The sequence below is a fragment of the Tremella mesenterica genome, assembly GCF_000271645.1.
Source record: "Tremella mesenterica DSM 1558 unplaced genomic scaffold TREMEscaffold_2, whole genome shotgun sequence".
NCBI lineage: Eukaryota > Fungi > Basidiomycota > Tremellomycetes > Tremellales > Tremellaceae > Tremella > Tremella mesenterica.
Window position 1 is genome coordinate 1,899,822 of NW_006711226.1, and position 14,947 is coordinate 1,914,768.

Below are 14,947 nucleotides of genomic sequence, written 5' to 3' on the forward strand. Positions count from 1 at the left end.
AAGAAGAATGAAGGAAAGTAGTTCACACAACGAGAGGAATGAAGGGGAAGATGATCGGACTAGACCATTCATATATATGAATCCTCTTTACGATGTCATTCCCATGACGAATGGTTCGAATCCCCTAGCCTAAGACAATCAACTTCGTCAGTACGTTCTCTCGTCATTGTTTAGATCATACATCGTTTGGTCATGTGAAGTTGAGAGGATGGAGAGTAGTCGATCAGTCTTTGAAATTAATCGACAACGTTCGATCATACCCATGGCCAATGATTCGAGCTTGACGGTCGGTCGATCGGTCAGTTTGCTCAGAAATCAGCAAGCAAGTCCAACGATCCAACAATCAACGGTCAAACGGATTCATTCACACTAGCAGATTTACGAAGGCGCCTCATTGTTCCCACAACGAATGAAAAGATGAATAATGCTCAGGCCGTCGGTCTCGTCGATTCGGGTGGGATTATTTTTGTCGCAAGATGGGAAAAAGGGGGGGAAGGAGAGGGGCTTTGGTTACACGGAAAGTGGAAGGAATGGCTTAGTACTGGCCGGAACCAGAGCCGTATTGGTTGCTTTGAGCTCCTGGTGGTCAGCCATGCACACTCACTCTGTCACGTCTGAGAGCGAAGCGAGGCATATCAACATGTGTAGACATGGAGCAGAAAGAAAGAAGAGAAGCACCGCCATAACTCTGTTGCCCATACGGTTGACTACTATAGCCTTGCGCACCATATCCCGTACCTGCGTTGAGACATCCGCCCACGTAAAAACGTATCGAGCGACACCACGAACGAATGGAGACACATCCATAAAGACCGCACAGGGTGGACAGTGAGGAAGAGACCGGAGAGAGTCGAGCGACACGAAACGGGAGGCCCATCAAAAGTGACGAAGCATTGAGCGAGGGCAGATATGATGAGTTCCCCCGAGCATGACCGGAGAGTCGACAAGTAGCGGTAGAATTTAAAAAAGCCGAGACATTGACCGGATCATCGTAGAAAGCAATGCGCGGAATCGTAACAAGCATGATCGCCAACAATGTGGGAGTGAACAGGATAGGCAAGGGATAGAATCGCAAACGCAATGGAGCACATGATCAGAGAGAGCCCGCAGAATCAAAAGGAAAACATCAAGCTCACCACCTTGGGCGTAGTCGCCTGAGCCTTGGGCAGCAGGAGCAGCGCCGTCTGTTCATCAGCGGGGCTTTGATGCAAACCGACCCACAATTACCCTGGCCACCGCCGTAGCTTTGTTGGCCGCCATAACCTTGTTGACCACCGTAGCCGCCACTGGCACCGCCACTATAGCCACCTTGACCGCCGTCTGCCTTGAGCACTGTACTATAACAATGGGAAAAAAAATGCTCACAGCCGCCAGAGTAGCCGCCACCACCTTGCTGGCCACCATAGCCACCGCCGCCATATCCACCTTGACCACCGCCACCGTCTAAGGGGAGTCAGCGCAGTCGGGAACAGAATGACTTACAGCCACCACCGCCTCCATAACCTCCTCGGCCACCACCACCTCCGTAGCCACCTTGACCTCCTTCACCACCACCGCCATCTGACATTAGCATTTGACCTGGTGAGACATCACGTTGGGCGTCGGAAATGTGATATCTTCCGCCACGCAAGTTTTGGGGCGAAATAAACCCACAGCCAGAGTTGTATCCGCCACCACCGTAACCGCCGCCACCACCACCACCGAAGCCGCCACCACCACCGCCGGCGGGTTTAGCATTTGCCATGTTGACCTGGAAATCGAGTCAGCACTGAAGAGAGAACGAGACTATGAACACACTCGGATGTTACGACCATCAAGCGGTTGCTCGTTCATTTGTTGAATGGAGATCTCAGCTTCCTCAGCAGTACTGAAGGTCTGTTTTGCTCAGCTGATGCGGATCCAAATAACACGAACAACAAACGACAAAACCAAATCCACGAGAACGGCCGGTCTCACGATCTTTCATGACGATGCTCTATCATTCAGTACAAACACGAGGAAAGAATGAAACGAAACCGACGTCGAGTACTTGACCAAATTGCATAAAAGCCTGTTGTGATTTGAAAGCATGTTCAGATCCGATGGATGACGAGATGACAAAATTTTGGAGACCAAACATTGAGAAGACGACGGATCACGAAACGAGCCAGACGAGTCATTTGCAAGACGGACAGATTCGAGCGACGATCGATAAGCCAGACGATGGACGGAAGGGCACAGATCGACAAGGAGAGGGACAACGATACAGCGAGCACCGGACAAGAGGGTAACAAGACGAGATAAGCTCAAAGACACATCACACACGAAAAGAAACAAGCATACGTCGCGAAGAGTGTCATCCGTGGTGTTCCACGAAAGATTGCCTAGAAACAAGTCAGGAATCACTTAAACACAAAACACAGTACCCAAAACCAAGAAGAATAGATGCCATGCATCGACGGCGAAAGCGTACTTGTTACGACGAAGACATGGCTAGAAGACGCGATCACGCACCAACATAGACTTTTGCGCCGGACATTGTTGCAGAATAGAGGGAGTTGAATTTAAAGAAAGAGACAAAGAGGGTATGGGAAAAGAGAAACGTGTGAAGAAAGAGGGGAAAGAGGAAAGAAAGCCTAGTGGGGAGAGACGCTTGTGGGGCGGCGTGAAAACCTTCCGGGGTTATGAATGTGGCAGTCGCCACTCACCCTGGACATGACGTGATTGGCTTTTCGCACTGAGGTCAATGCCTGCCCTTCAGTCTTACCATGGCGGGACCTTCAAACATCTCACAGGCTTCCCTACTAGACCTCAAGGCAATCACGGCCGAGCATGTGGATAGGTTCTCCAAAGAAGGACGCAGCGCTCAGAGGTCTGTCAAGCGGGCAAAGTTGGAGGTAAGTGTGAGGATATGCTTGTCGTGCACAGCTCACCTCAGTCCAAAGACCCGTTTGATCGCCCATCTCCCGGTCTGATCAAACGTCTTGCGGCGGAGGCTAAGAACGATGCGAAGCGGCGGCATTTTCAAGACGAGGCAGGACCTAGCGACGAGCAGCGGAGGCGGATCCTGGAGGCCAAGGCGAAGAAGTATGAGCAGCTTCGAAGGGGTGATCATTCCGGTATGACGGAGAGGGAGCTTGCTGAGGCCGTGATCGATGTGAGTGGGACATGCTTATGACCTGCAAGTACTGGACAGTATCTGATCTTAGTTCGACAGAAAAGCCGAAGAGGAGTGGTCTGATCATTCGTCCGATGTGGATGAAAGTGCTCCGCCAGCCAGACGACTGGAAGCTGTAAGTTTCTCAATGTACACGGAACATGGCAGCAGCTGATGCTTAGTCGTACAATGAGAATCAGGAAGAAGTCTACGATGATCTCGCTCGAGTGGAGTATGTCGACGAAATGGGTCGAACACGGATTGGAACCAGGCGAGAAGCTAGAGAAGCCGAAAAAGCAAGGCAAGAAGAGAGTAGAACACCAGCACCGATAATCCCAGCAGATAAATCATCATACGCGGAAGTTATGTGAGTTTAATCATATCGTTTCGCATCACAGCTTACGACCAGACAATCTAATGTCATTCGTATGATTTTTACTGTTTCAGTTGACAAGCACTAATCTCACAGATGGGGATCAGAAAATCTTTCCGGTCTACGAGCCTGACCCCGACGCGATACGAGAAAAATATAGACAAGCCGAGGAAGAAGCTCGGGCACATCATTATGATTCCACCAAGGAAGTTCGCACTCGAGGCGCTGGAGCTTATCAATTCTCCCTTGACGAGGACGCGAGGAAAGAGCAGATGGCTTCGCTTGATGCTCAGAGAGTTGAGACTGAGAACGCACGTGCAAAAGCTGGAAATCGTGGAGGTCTGACAGCTGCACAGGAGATGAGGAAGAGAAAGTTGGACGAGAGGAAGGCCTTGGTGGAAGCAAAACGGACAAAGATGTTGGGTGGAGCGGAGGAAGTTGAGCGATTGAGACGAGAAAAGGGTCAGAAAGAAGCCGACATGTTTCTGGATGGAGTCGGAAGGGAGTTGGAAGCGAACGGCAACAAGCCGAACACATAGCATTCATGTACATATCCTAAACCAATTCTTGTAGGCATGTAATTCGCTGCATACCAGCAACTGAAAACCACATTTCCCGGTCAGTTCGGACTTATCGGTAAGAGGCTTAACTCCGAAGGGGTCTCCGGAATCTCACATATTACCGATGTGGCACTTCCTTCCTCCAAGTCTCTCCATTCAACCTGCATCTCCTTCATCCGTCAAGTCATAGATACAGCCCACGACGTACGACCATTTCTCCATTTTGAAAGTAAGGAGACTGACAGAATAGGATGCGTGTCGACCGTTGTGATTTTTCAGGCTTCAAAGTGTATCCATCGAACGGGAAGACATATGTTCGGGGAGATTCAAAGGTGTGTCATCAGCTTCTTGCTTGTCCTGCCTTCTCACTGAATTTCTCTCAACATTCACATCCATAAAAGGCATGAATCACCGGAGATGATCATACATGTTTGTGACAAAGAAAATTCACTTATAATCAGGTCTTCAGATTCTTAAACTCCAAAAATGAATCCCTTTTCTTACAGCGCAAGAACCCGCGTAAGATCGCTTGGACGCAGGTGTACCGACGGTATGTGCTTTGAACAATGGAAGAGTAATGCTAAGGGTACAGCATGCACAAGAAGGGTATCACTGAGGAGGTAGCCAAAAGGCGAAGCAGAAAGAATGTTAAGACTCAGGTATGTCTTCATTTGCATCCTACATCGCCTTTTCACATTATCCGATTGGGGCATACAGAAGGGATGCGACATGTCGTGCGTGCGGGTGAGAAATAACGCTGACTTGTAGCGTGGTGTGGTCGGTGCCGACATCAGCACCATTCTTGCCAGAAGGACCGCCAAACCCGAGGTTCGCGCCGCTGCTCGTCAAGCTGCTATCAGCAAGGCCAAGACGGAGAAACGTGAGAAAGAGTCCAAGAAAGCTACCAAACCCGCTGGAGGTGCTCCCACCGCGCCCAAGGTGTCTAAACAAGCTATGAAGGGTGCTGGTGGTAAAGGTGGACGTTGAGTGTCTTTCATTCATCTCAGATCTGATGTAGAAGTGCAAGACGATCGTTGTGTGCATGGAGTATCAACTGATTCACTGATCGGACTTGGGTCGGTCTCCTGACTGAATCTTCTGCTCCACTTTCCTACGTACGGTGCTACGAGTGCACTGGATATGACATGGGTGATATCATCCTGCCACACTACTGAAGGTCACTAGGCTGTACGAGGTTTCTTTGAGGGTGCAAATGGTCTACTCTTCTTCTCTTTCTGAGCCACCTTTTTCCTCTTCTTTTCTAAAACCTTCTTCACACGTCCCTTCCCACCTTCCTTCTCCAGAGCTTCATACCGACTCTTCAGTAGTAAATCTCGCTTTTCAGATTTCTTCAAATACCAAGCTCCCTTTCCTTTCTCCCTCTTTTCACGTTCCTCTCTCTTAACCTCAGCCAACACCTGTCTTTCTCTCGCCTCTCTCTGCGTCCTGTCCATTTTCGTGCGTAATTGTCCCAGGTCACGTTCGATCCTCTCTCTCTCCGCAGTTCGTATTGTCTTCTCACTCCAAGGGCAATTTCTTTCGGCCTTGACGGCGGTGTTGAGTGCGGTACGAAGTATGGCCATTTCGTCTTTCAATAGATCGGGTAAGAAATCGTATGATTTGGAATGAAGATGAGGATCAACACGTCCAGCTGAGACGGAAGAGAATCTGGGATCGCGTCTTTCCTTTGACGTCAGCTAGCTTCATACTATCTTTGACGTGTAGCTGACCGTCTTTGCTACGTCGACAACTTTACGTATACGAGAAACCTGTCTTTTCGTACTCATCGCTGCTGGTCTAGTCGTCAGCCTCCTTCACATGTGAATTATTCCATGAAGGGGACTAACGCATGCTTGTTACCCCTCTTGATCCGATCTTGAAGATTGGATCCACCATCTTCCGAACCTGAACCAGAAGGTGATTCGGATCCTCTTGCTTCCAAGGGAACGAGAGCAGCTTTCCCTTTAGTCTTTTGTAGAGTAGCTAGTCGAGCTTTAATCCTTTCCACTTTCTTGTCTTTCGATGAAGATGTATGAGGTTCAGAGATGATATCGTTTTTGTTCGTTTTGCGAAGTGCACGTTGTGCTTTGAGCAAAGAGGCGAAGGGTACAGAAGTGAGGTCTTTCATCATCAGCGATTGTTCGATATACCCACAAATCCTGCATAATTCGAAGTAGAGTAGCATGTGCGCATACCACTTTGCAGTTTTTTCTGGAAGTCTGTCAGCTGTATTACACCAGGGGTAGAGGAGCGACAACTCACCAACTGTCCATCCACGCCTTGGCTGCTTTCGGCGTCGGAATCATCTTCGTTTTCATTCCCTTCACTTTCATAGCTTGAAGTATCATCGCCATTCTCATTTTGATAATCGGAGAAATCACTATTTCCTCCTTCTTCATCCCATTGATCTGGCTCCCATAGCCCAACCCCGCGTTCTTCCAGATTCTCAGCAAGACCGGGGGAGGATGAAGGTCCAGCTTGAGATTGATGAGTTGAGGTAAATTCGTCTATCTCTGAATCGGTATCGAGAACACTATCATCTGGAGATGCTTGACGTTTTGGCATGACTGTTGACTGTTGACTGTGCGATATTGATTGAGTCCTCGTGGCTCGTAGCAACTGTTCAACTCTTCAACCTTTTCAATCTTCGACAGATCGTCATTGACGTCAAAGTTCTGGGATTAAATGATAATAATACAAGAAATAAATACCAGAGTCAACCCTTAGGCTGTCCTTGATTCAACCGCCAACTTCGTTTAACAAAGAAAAGCAATGTCAACCCCTATCCCTGTACCTCCCACTGCTGGACCATCTACCCAACCGTCTACTAATGGAATCCCTCCTCAAACTCAAGGGGACGCCAAGAAACGTGTGGAGCCCGACCCGGATCAGATTCGTCGAACGTATGTCGTGTTTCTTACTTCCTTTCCTCTAGCAATCCCTTGATTCAATTCTTGTCTTCTTCATTTCAATATCTCTCCCACCTTCGTGTCTAAATGCCAAAAAGATCATATACAGAATGTCATCTATGATTATAGGATGGACAAGATTATGTTGCCGGTAGTGAATCACTGAAAACATAGAAAACAACCCAGACCACCACTTCCCCCTCCTCATATACTCGCGTCTTTAGTACCGGAATCAGTGGCATTCAATGAGCTCTTAGATGTTGAAGCGAAACTTGATTGGACTTTGATGAGAAAAAGAGCGGAGATTAATGATACACTTGGTCGACCAGTGAAGGTGGGTTCCTTCCTCCATTGCTCATATTCGAATTGTCTGACTCCGACTGCGACTTGTTTGGCTTCACCTGCGTGCTCATCGCGTACCTCGAAGATCTTTGGTCATGTGTCTGCCTGTATTTCATGAGGCTATCCGAGCTCTTTGTAGATAGTATACTGACATCAGGTCAAACGCAATATCAGAGTGTTCATCTCTAATACCGCACACGACCAAACATGGCAAGCCGCACAATCAGCTCAAGCAGTCATAGATTTTGATGTATCTATGAACGCAGCTGTAGAGTCGAAGGATTCTGGGGACGGCGTGGAGAATGGGGATCAACCATCCGGTGGGACTGGGAACGATGTGGACTTATCAACGGGAAAAGGTATTCCGGGTTGGGTATTGAGGGTAGAAGGAAGATTGCTCGATGTGAGTTTGAACCCCATTTACAATCATCACAATTCCCAACAATAACCCCCAAATCAAATCAATGAGAGAAGACTTGGATGAATGTTGAGTGGCTGACTGATGATAGTCTGGGAATGTCAGAATAGACAAGACCAAGAGAAAATTCTCAACCTTCCTGCGTAGGGTAGTAGTCGAGTTCGATAATCGCGAACCACCCACTTATCCAGAGGGAAATGTAGTAGAGGTGAGTCAGATTCATTCCTCATCCCATATACCGTTCTCTTCTTCACGACAAATTCACTCAAACCAATGGTGACTTCAAATGGGTTTCCGGATTTCTGTGATAGGATACAAATGTGATGCGAAAGAATCAAATAAGACGCTATGTCTGACATACAGTGGTCTCCTGCAAACCAGCCTCCTACAGATGGCTTCGAAATTCTTCGTCGGGGAGATTCGAACGTCAATTGTCGTATCATCCTCGACATCGCTCATTATCCCGAACGATACCGTATCACTTCTCCGCTTAGTGAACTGATAGCGAGTAAAGAGGGGACTAGAGGGGAGATCATTTCTGCTGTTTGGAAATTGATAAAGATTGCTGGTGCGCAAGATAAAGAAGATCCTACCATCGTGAGACCAGTCGGGGGTTTAGAAAAGGTCAGTCTATTGGTTAATTTCTCTCCTTTCCATTTTGAAGCGTAACATCGATCTCCAACAAGTCGAGGAAAATTCATAGCTGTTTCGTGATCAAGGACTAATTGGCTTGTTGGTCAAGAAAATATGCGGAGATCTCTTCTACGTACGAATGCATATGCTCACGCTCAGCTGATGATGCCCGGACAAGACGGAGTCCCCTTTCATGACATCCCTCAACTTGTCACTCGTTTCTTAGCTCATCCAGATCCCGTAGTGATACCCTACACCATCCGCGTTGACCGAGATTATCAATTTCACGATAAATGTTTTGATATCCCGGTGGAAATGGAAGATCCTCTCAAGAGCAAGATGGCTGATTTACTCAAACGGATCGAAGGGGATGAAGGGAAGGAGATTATGGAGTTGGAAGATAAAGTTGGGGAATTGGTCTATCACGCTAGGGAATTGAAACAGAAACGTGACTTCTTAGAAGCTTTCGCGTCAGTCAATCTCTTTATTCCTCTCTTTCCCGTTCTTTTCTCCTCTACCTCCTCCCTCTTCCTCTCTCTGATTATCGCTGTTGTTCTCTTTGCTGCCTCTGCCCATTTCTCCCTGTGGACCATGGACCATAAACAGGTTCTTGGTAGGAAAAGTGACAAGTCAAGACGCTGACACGCAGCACAAACCCTCAAGCTTTCATACAAAACTGGCTTCAAGCTCAAGCTCGGGATTTAGACGAAATGCTGGGTTTCCAAATAGGCGTAGCATCTCTCAACGGCGGAAGCGTCCGAGAAGAGGATCTGAGAAGGAGCGACTTGTTCACTATGCCTTGGGTCGATGAAGCTATCGTAGTGCATGAATCAGCGAGGATGGAACAGGAACGTCGTCAACATGGGAAACGATGAGAAGTCATGATCATGCATTCGTTTGGGTCGTTAAACTTTGAATCGTCTTGAACCTCTGGAGAAGAATGTCTTGAGGATCCAAACTTGCAATCTGTTGTCAGTAGCTGAACGCATCATTGTGTCTTCGAAAGAAAATGGTCATCAGGGAAAGTCCGTTGACATCCTCTTCGTAGGAACAACAGCGAGGTTGACTTTCCATTCCTTCACTCAATCATGGGTCCCCAGACATGGGGTAGGAGGAAGGAGCGAGGGTGGTTTGGAATAGAAGAATAGAGGGTCAATGGAAATGTTTTGACTCACAATGAACTGACAACAATGACAATGCTTTCTAATACTGTAAACCAAAATATCCTACTTTGGGTAGATTGGACAGTCGAGTAATTCCGATGATGACGAGTATGATAACTATCCGTCAGTTTGTTCAACCAAATTCCCTTCTTTGTCATGTGTTCCCTGCTCTCATTGAACAACCCCGGGGGCTCATGGAACGTATTTTGCAGGCTCAATAGACACTTGAAGGTATAGGATGAAAGTCAATGTGGTGGGTGTGAGGGGAGAGAGAGTGGAGAGAACCTCACTGTTTTTGCGTCCGAGCGATGGAATTTAACAACCCTCCTAATTTATGAGTACTCTCTTCTAATGCGCTAGTATGGTCTTTGAACGGTAATTGTTGGGCTGAAAGTGTTCGTCTTGGTTCTGATTCCACCATGATACTGATTTTCAGCTTTGTACTCGATATGGTTGCAGCTTGAAGTGTGAGGTATTGAATGTGAATGGAGAGATTGTAGTAAGGTACAGTAGACTCACTCAAGATCGATAAGTTTGTCAGAGATGGAAGCTTCATTTTCGAAACAAAATGTGTATTCGCCGATCTGCGATGAGCAACATTACCCTATAGTGACTTGGTTTTAGAGTTAATACTGCTGGTCGTTCCCACAGCCTCCCGGCATGCGAGCGTAGAGTAATGTCTCACTCCGAGAGGTCATATAAGCTGTCCGAATTTGGAGTGAGGAGGAACTCATGGGAGGGATAGGTCCAGGAGTTTGTGTGTATATGTGATCTTGTGAGAATATACAATAGGAAGGGATATCAGGGACGTGACTCACCTTATTAGCAGTAAATATATAGTCCCCTTGACGTTCATTGGTACCTTGTAATAAGACCACATCGTCGGGGTTCATGATAGCATAATCTATTTCGAATGATCCACCAGATTGAACTGCAAAGTAGAATCCTGAAACTCAGCATTGACGCTTTACTTCACCACTGTAACATAACAGAATATCAAACACCATCCCATATAGCCTTGTTGAGTTATGGTAATCTAGCAGAATGGTTGGATGGTTGCAATGATGGAATGTGTGAAACCACTGACCAACTTTCTCCCCTTGACCATCAACATCAGCATAGAAACAACTCTTTTCCCCTGGTGAAATGACAAAAGTTAACGCTGTGGATGATACCATCCATATTCTCGATAATGTCCATATTAAAGATAGAGATGTTCGAGGTAAGAGCATGTTGAGAGTTGTCAAGCATTAGAATAATGTCTACTCAACGTGAACTGGCAGGAACTTTGATTTTGGGTGATTCGCGTGGAAGATGAGAATCTTATTCGATCCCCTCGGATTACAATTACGGAAGTGAGTGATGTGATCTCTGTCTGTGAATACATAGGTCACAAGAACATATCAGTCCTTTCCCTGCTACAACACGAGAAACAAAGCAAGCAGAGGAAAGCGTATAACTCGAAAATGTCAACCGCATGGGATAACGCTCGTCGACATGCTAGAGCGTTAGAGACTGCTTTAGGGACGAAACTCTCCACTTATTCCCGTTTAGCAGCGGATATCTCTAGGTCGGCAGGGGGAAGTAGGGAAAGAGAAGATAGGGAGGAGTTGGATGAGGGAGAGGGAGGTTATAAGTTGGTAGAAGAGGAGATTGAAGAGTTGTTAGGTAAAGTGAGTAAGATTTGGCTCCTTCCTCAGCGATCTCCTGTCGCACCTTGACGGACATGAGTTCTGGAGAAGTGGATACAGAGAGAACCCGGGGCAGAAGAGACAGAGGAAGAGGAGAAAGAGCAAGATGAGAGGCGAAAGAGACTGACGTATAGCTCGAACAAGCTATAGACGATTTGATGACACTCATAAACTCTCCTTCTCAACCACCTTCAGCTTCTATGCAACATGCGGCTCAACGACATCGAGATAACTTAGATGATTATCGAAGAGATTTTCTCAGGACAAGGGTGAGTTAAACTTTTCAAGATAATTTTCATGTGAGAAATCCTTACCCCGATCCGATGTTCTGTGAGAAGCTGAATGTCTATCACAATCTCTTGAAAGATACCCTCAAGTATCTACACCAGAGAACGAAGACTTTGTGAGCATTGCCCGAAGCTATTTTCTATATTTTTATCGACCGTCACGTTGAAAATTGCTGGTCAGGATCCAGGCATAAGATTCGAAGCATGTTCACTGCTGACACGAAGAACAATGTCGAAGCTGCTGTAGCTCGTTCTAACCTACTCGGATCAGTGAGAAAAGATATCAAGTGAGTTTTGGTTTGTCCCCCCCCCCCCCCCCCCCATCAATGTTCTGTCCTGGAAACAAGATACCTGTTGATTATCAGCGATTACAAATCTGCCTCACCTTCCCAAACAGACGCTTTATTGGCAGATAGAGGTAGAATAGATTCTTCACATAGGATGATTGATGATACTCTCAAGTGAGTCCATTTTTATACTTTTCTTATCCTATCTTCTTCTGTCCCTTCAACTCTGTTCTTTCTCTCTCGTCTTCTTTCACGTTCCAGTTGACTTCTCTGGCTTATCTCGCTCTTCTCACCACTCACTTCCATCCTTCGCGTATACCTCTGTTTTCCTGTATTTGGTCTCATGGTATCCATCCTCGTCATGCGAACATATGTGTCATCACGCATGGAGAGGCCATTCGTGGTATCTTTCAGATTATATGATAAGAAGGAATGACGAATTCAACACTGACCTCCCAGTCAAGCATATGCCACCAGAGAAGATTTCGCACAACAACGTACTTTTCTCGCTCGAATAGATTCCAGACTCGGTGGAGTACTCTCTCAAATACCAGGAATCAATTCTCTCATCTCTATGATACATTCCAGACGTAGGAGGGATAGTATCATCGTTGCTTGTGTCGTGGCGTTTTGTGTTTTGTTATTATTAGGTTACATGTTTGGGTTTTGATCTCTCACACATGTCACACACGTATCCATTCTGATTATTTAATGATTCGTCCTTGTTACATCACTTCAGTGGTCAGTGGGGAGCAAAGACGAGAAGGATTGGTTTCGATAAGATGGAACATTGTACAAAAGATGCATTGGACATGATGTACAGATGAGTCTCGGTTTGAATTTGCCATACAAGCTTAAAGGTCACTCAGTAATCATCACCACGTGAAACCACCTCTTTGCAGGTGGGTCGAAGTAAGATGGTATGTTCCTGAAATGTCAATTGACATCTATTGCACGACCTCATCAGTCATACGAGCTTAAGCAAAGTGGGAGAGTTGGGGGAGGAGATAAGTACTTGATGAAGTATAACAAACTCACATATTGAGCTGTCATGGCTCCTGGTACAGGATCGACCAAAGGTGGATAATCAGCTACTAAACCTTCTCTGACTAAAGTGTTCAACTGATTCATTAGCTCCATTATCATTAATTTCACATTTTACATATCAGATGATTGATAACAAAATGACTCACAGCTAAAAGATAATTCTTTTCTCCTACATGATCAAGATATCTCCTACAGAAAGGTAATGTCCCGAAGTTCTTTTGAATTGACTTTAACAAGTTCTTAGCAGATTGATGACTATTTCGTTGTCAGTCCTTTCCCTTTTTACAACATTTCTTGTAAGAATGAGATCATTATGAGAATGAGATTATTATAAGAATGAGACTATTAAAAGAATGGGATTATTATGAGAATCAGAATATTACAAGAATGAGATCCGATTAAAAAAAAAAGAGATCGATCAACTCACTGTAAAGTATATCTATCTGGCATTCTTGGTGATAAAGCATAATGAGAACAAGTACCTTCTTCAATCACTCTACCTCTACCAGTAGAACCAAAAGTTTCAATAGCGAAATATTCTCCTTCTTCCATTTTTCTTTCATCTTTTTCATTTCCGAATTGTTTCACTATAGGTACACTTTTACCATATGGACCACCATGAATTGAATAAGGTGTGATTGAATGACCATTTAAATTTGTTATACTTTTGATCGGTAATGTTTTACCTCCGATTTCAACTTCATAAGATTCCATAACTTCTTGTATGACTTCACCCATATCACATAATCTTACATCTATTCCAGCTTCTTTCACACCTGTGTTCGTAGCGTCTTTAACAGCTTCTAATAATTTATCCCAAGTAGGTTCGAAATTCATCGTGAATGCTGAATCTAATATTCGACCATTGACATGAACACCGAAATCGACTTTCATAACGTCGGATTGTTGTAGGACTGTAAAATATCAGCTCAAGAAAAGCAAGATATCAGCATGAGATAGTGATCACTATCAAAGCTGAACAAACAGAGCTCAATTTATCAAGTACAGTAGGTTTAAGAGAGAGGTGACGAGTCACTTACCTTTCGTATCCCCAGCATTCGGAGTGTAATGAGCAGCCACTTCATTCACACTTAAACCAGTAGGGAAACCTATCCCTGATTCTAATCCATTCTCCTCGACCAACGTCCGGGTCCCATTTTCGATCAACTCTGCTATTTCCGTCATGGTCATCCCTGGTTTTATTGTCTTTTGGGCGTATGCGCGTACTTGTCGGTGGACCTCGGCAGCTCGACGGATATTTTGATAAGAACTACTTGGGTCTTCTTGAGCTAATCGTTCACGTTCTAGACTTTCAGGAGAAGTTCGACGAGTGGAACTATACATTAGAATCTTTCTTTCTCCCTTTGTTTTCGTGGACAATAGAGATGATGACTTACTCATTTGTATAATCCATCTCTTCGCCAATGGGATATACACCATTCTTGAAGATTTTACTCAAGCCAATTGTGGGTGGTTCAGTTTGTACGACAGTAGTCTTCTTCTTCTTTGCTGATCGTTAGAAGCTTTCCTTTCTTCACTCCCTTCTTTGATCACCTCCAATCTGCCACTTCACCCTGCATCTATAACCATGGCCCTACGCCCTACACACAAACAGACAAGTATGTTGAGAGGAGAACACAATATGGAGTGGGCTTAAAAGTCAAGCTTACACTTCTTCTTCTTTTTCTTTTTCTTCCCTTCCCCAACCACCACTTCCCCCTCTTGTCCATCCCCATCATCATCATCCTCTTCTCCGCTCATCTCCGCGTCTTTCTTCTTCGGATCCAACTCGAGTTTCTCCAAATCGGGTAATCTGACAGGTGCCATCTCGTCCTCGTGTCTATATCTCTCAGACTTCTGTCAGCTATATGATCGCCTCGTCTTTTATCATCTGAAGCTTGGTGGTTGTTGCAAAGGCCAACGGAAAGGAGGTCAAGTATCAGGGTCTAAAGTGGTCGACTGTGGATGAACATCCTCCGAAGTCTAACATATCGTATTTAAGACGAAACATCATATGTAATACCTGCAATTCATGTGGCGGCTGTGTAGGGACTATCATAGCAGAAGAGAGACTCACTTATCTGATTGACAATATGGTGGC

At 45.6% G+C, this 14,947-nt stretch overlaps 7 protein-coding genes across 7 annotated transcripts; 3 read left to right on the forward strand and 4 right to left on the reverse strand.

The window, feature by feature from the left end:
* Nucleotides 1-344: 344 nt before the first annotated feature.
* Nucleotides 345-2,573, reverse strand: TREMEDRAFT_56482 (uncharacterized protein). The gene is made up of 11 exons (XM_007002564.1): nucleotides 2,494-2,573; nucleotides 2,323-2,363; nucleotides 2,021-2,050; nucleotides 1,922-1,975; nucleotides 1,798-1,875; nucleotides 1,654-1,750; nucleotides 1,483-1,560; nucleotides 1,366-1,443; nucleotides 1,222-1,320; nucleotides 1,137-1,184; nucleotides 345-579 (listed from the first exon to the last, which is right to left on the reverse strand). The coding sequence occupies exons 1-11, from the start codon at nucleotides 2,516-2,518 to the stop codon at nucleotides 536-538; spliced, it is 672 nt and encodes a 223-aa protein (XP_007002626.1). The 5' UTR covers nucleotides 2,519-2,573; the 3' UTR covers nucleotides 345-535.
* A 174-nt stretch (nucleotides 2,574-2,747) lies between these two features.
* Nucleotides 2,748-5,127, forward strand: TREMEDRAFT_73338 (uncharacterized protein; the record flags this gene model as incomplete). The annotated part of the gene is made up of 11 exons (XM_007003077.1): nucleotides 2,748-2,876; nucleotides 2,918-3,136; nucleotides 3,189-3,272; nucleotides 3,319-3,503; nucleotides 3,546-3,562; nucleotides 3,606-3,971; nucleotides 4,106-4,127; nucleotides 4,320-4,401; nucleotides 4,531-4,619; nucleotides 4,662-4,728; nucleotides 4,838-5,127. 11 exons carry the CDS (start codon nucleotides 2,748-2,750, stop codon nucleotides 5,054-5,056), a joined length of 1,479 nt encoding a protein of 492 aa, XP_007003139.1. The 3' UTR covers nucleotides 5,057-5,127.
* Nucleotides 5,128-5,250: 123 nt separating this feature from the next.
* On the reverse strand, nucleotides 5,251-6,200 carry TREMEDRAFT_27647 (uncharacterized protein; the record flags this gene model as incomplete). The annotated part of the gene is made up of 3 exons (XM_007002314.1): nucleotides 5,251-5,754; nucleotides 5,800-5,866; nucleotides 5,917-6,200. 3 exons carry the CDS (start codon nucleotides 6,198-6,200, stop codon nucleotides 5,251-5,253), a joined length of 855 nt encoding a protein of 284 aa, XP_007002376.1.
* A 641-nt stretch (nucleotides 6,201-6,841) lies between these two features.
* TREMEDRAFT_42914 (uncharacterized protein) lies at nucleotides 6,842-9,246 on the forward strand (the record flags this gene model as incomplete). The annotated part of the gene is made up of 7 exons (XM_007002511.1): nucleotides 6,842-6,972; nucleotides 7,153-7,312; nucleotides 7,478-7,723; nucleotides 7,830-7,946; nucleotides 8,102-8,362; nucleotides 8,531-8,841; nucleotides 9,021-9,246. The coding sequence occupies 7 exons, from the start codon at nucleotides 6,842-6,844 to the stop codon at nucleotides 9,244-9,246; spliced, it is 1,452 nt and encodes a 483-aa protein (XP_007002573.1).
* A 30-nt stretch (nucleotides 9,247-9,276) lies between these two features.
* On the reverse strand, nucleotides 9,277-10,712 carry TREMEDRAFT_27105 (uncharacterized protein; the record flags this gene model as incomplete). The annotated part of the gene is made up of 6 exons (XM_007002240.1): nucleotides 9,277-9,337; nucleotides 9,547-9,651; nucleotides 9,825-9,959; nucleotides 10,054-10,118; nucleotides 10,353-10,480; nucleotides 10,622-10,712. 6 exons carry the CDS (start codon nucleotides 10,710-10,712, stop codon nucleotides 9,277-9,279), a joined length of 585 nt encoding a protein of 194 aa, XP_007002302.1.
* Nucleotides 10,713-11,000: 288 nt separating this feature from the next.
* TREMEDRAFT_28241 (uncharacterized protein) lies at nucleotides 11,001-12,469 on the forward strand (the record flags this gene model as incomplete). Its single annotated transcript, XM_007002384.1, has 5 exons — nucleotides 11,001-11,174; nucleotides 11,360-11,494; nucleotides 11,738-11,799; nucleotides 11,878-11,973; nucleotides 12,259-12,469. 5 exons carry the CDS (start codon nucleotides 11,001-11,003, stop codon nucleotides 12,467-12,469), a joined length of 678 nt encoding a protein of 225 aa, XP_007002446.1.
* A 195-nt stretch (nucleotides 12,470-12,664) lies between these two features.
* On the reverse strand, nucleotides 12,665-14,607 carry TREMEDRAFT_42920 (uncharacterized protein; the record flags this gene model as incomplete). The annotated part of the gene is made up of 7 exons (XM_007002512.1): nucleotides 12,665-12,727; nucleotides 12,838-12,921; nucleotides 12,993-13,101; nucleotides 13,274-13,760; nucleotides 13,887-14,182; nucleotides 14,244-14,355; nucleotides 14,517-14,607. 7 exons carry the CDS (start codon nucleotides 14,605-14,607, stop codon nucleotides 12,665-12,667), a joined length of 1,242 nt encoding a protein of 413 aa, XP_007002574.1.
* Between the last annotated feature and the right edge of the window lie 340 nt (nucleotides 14,608-14,947).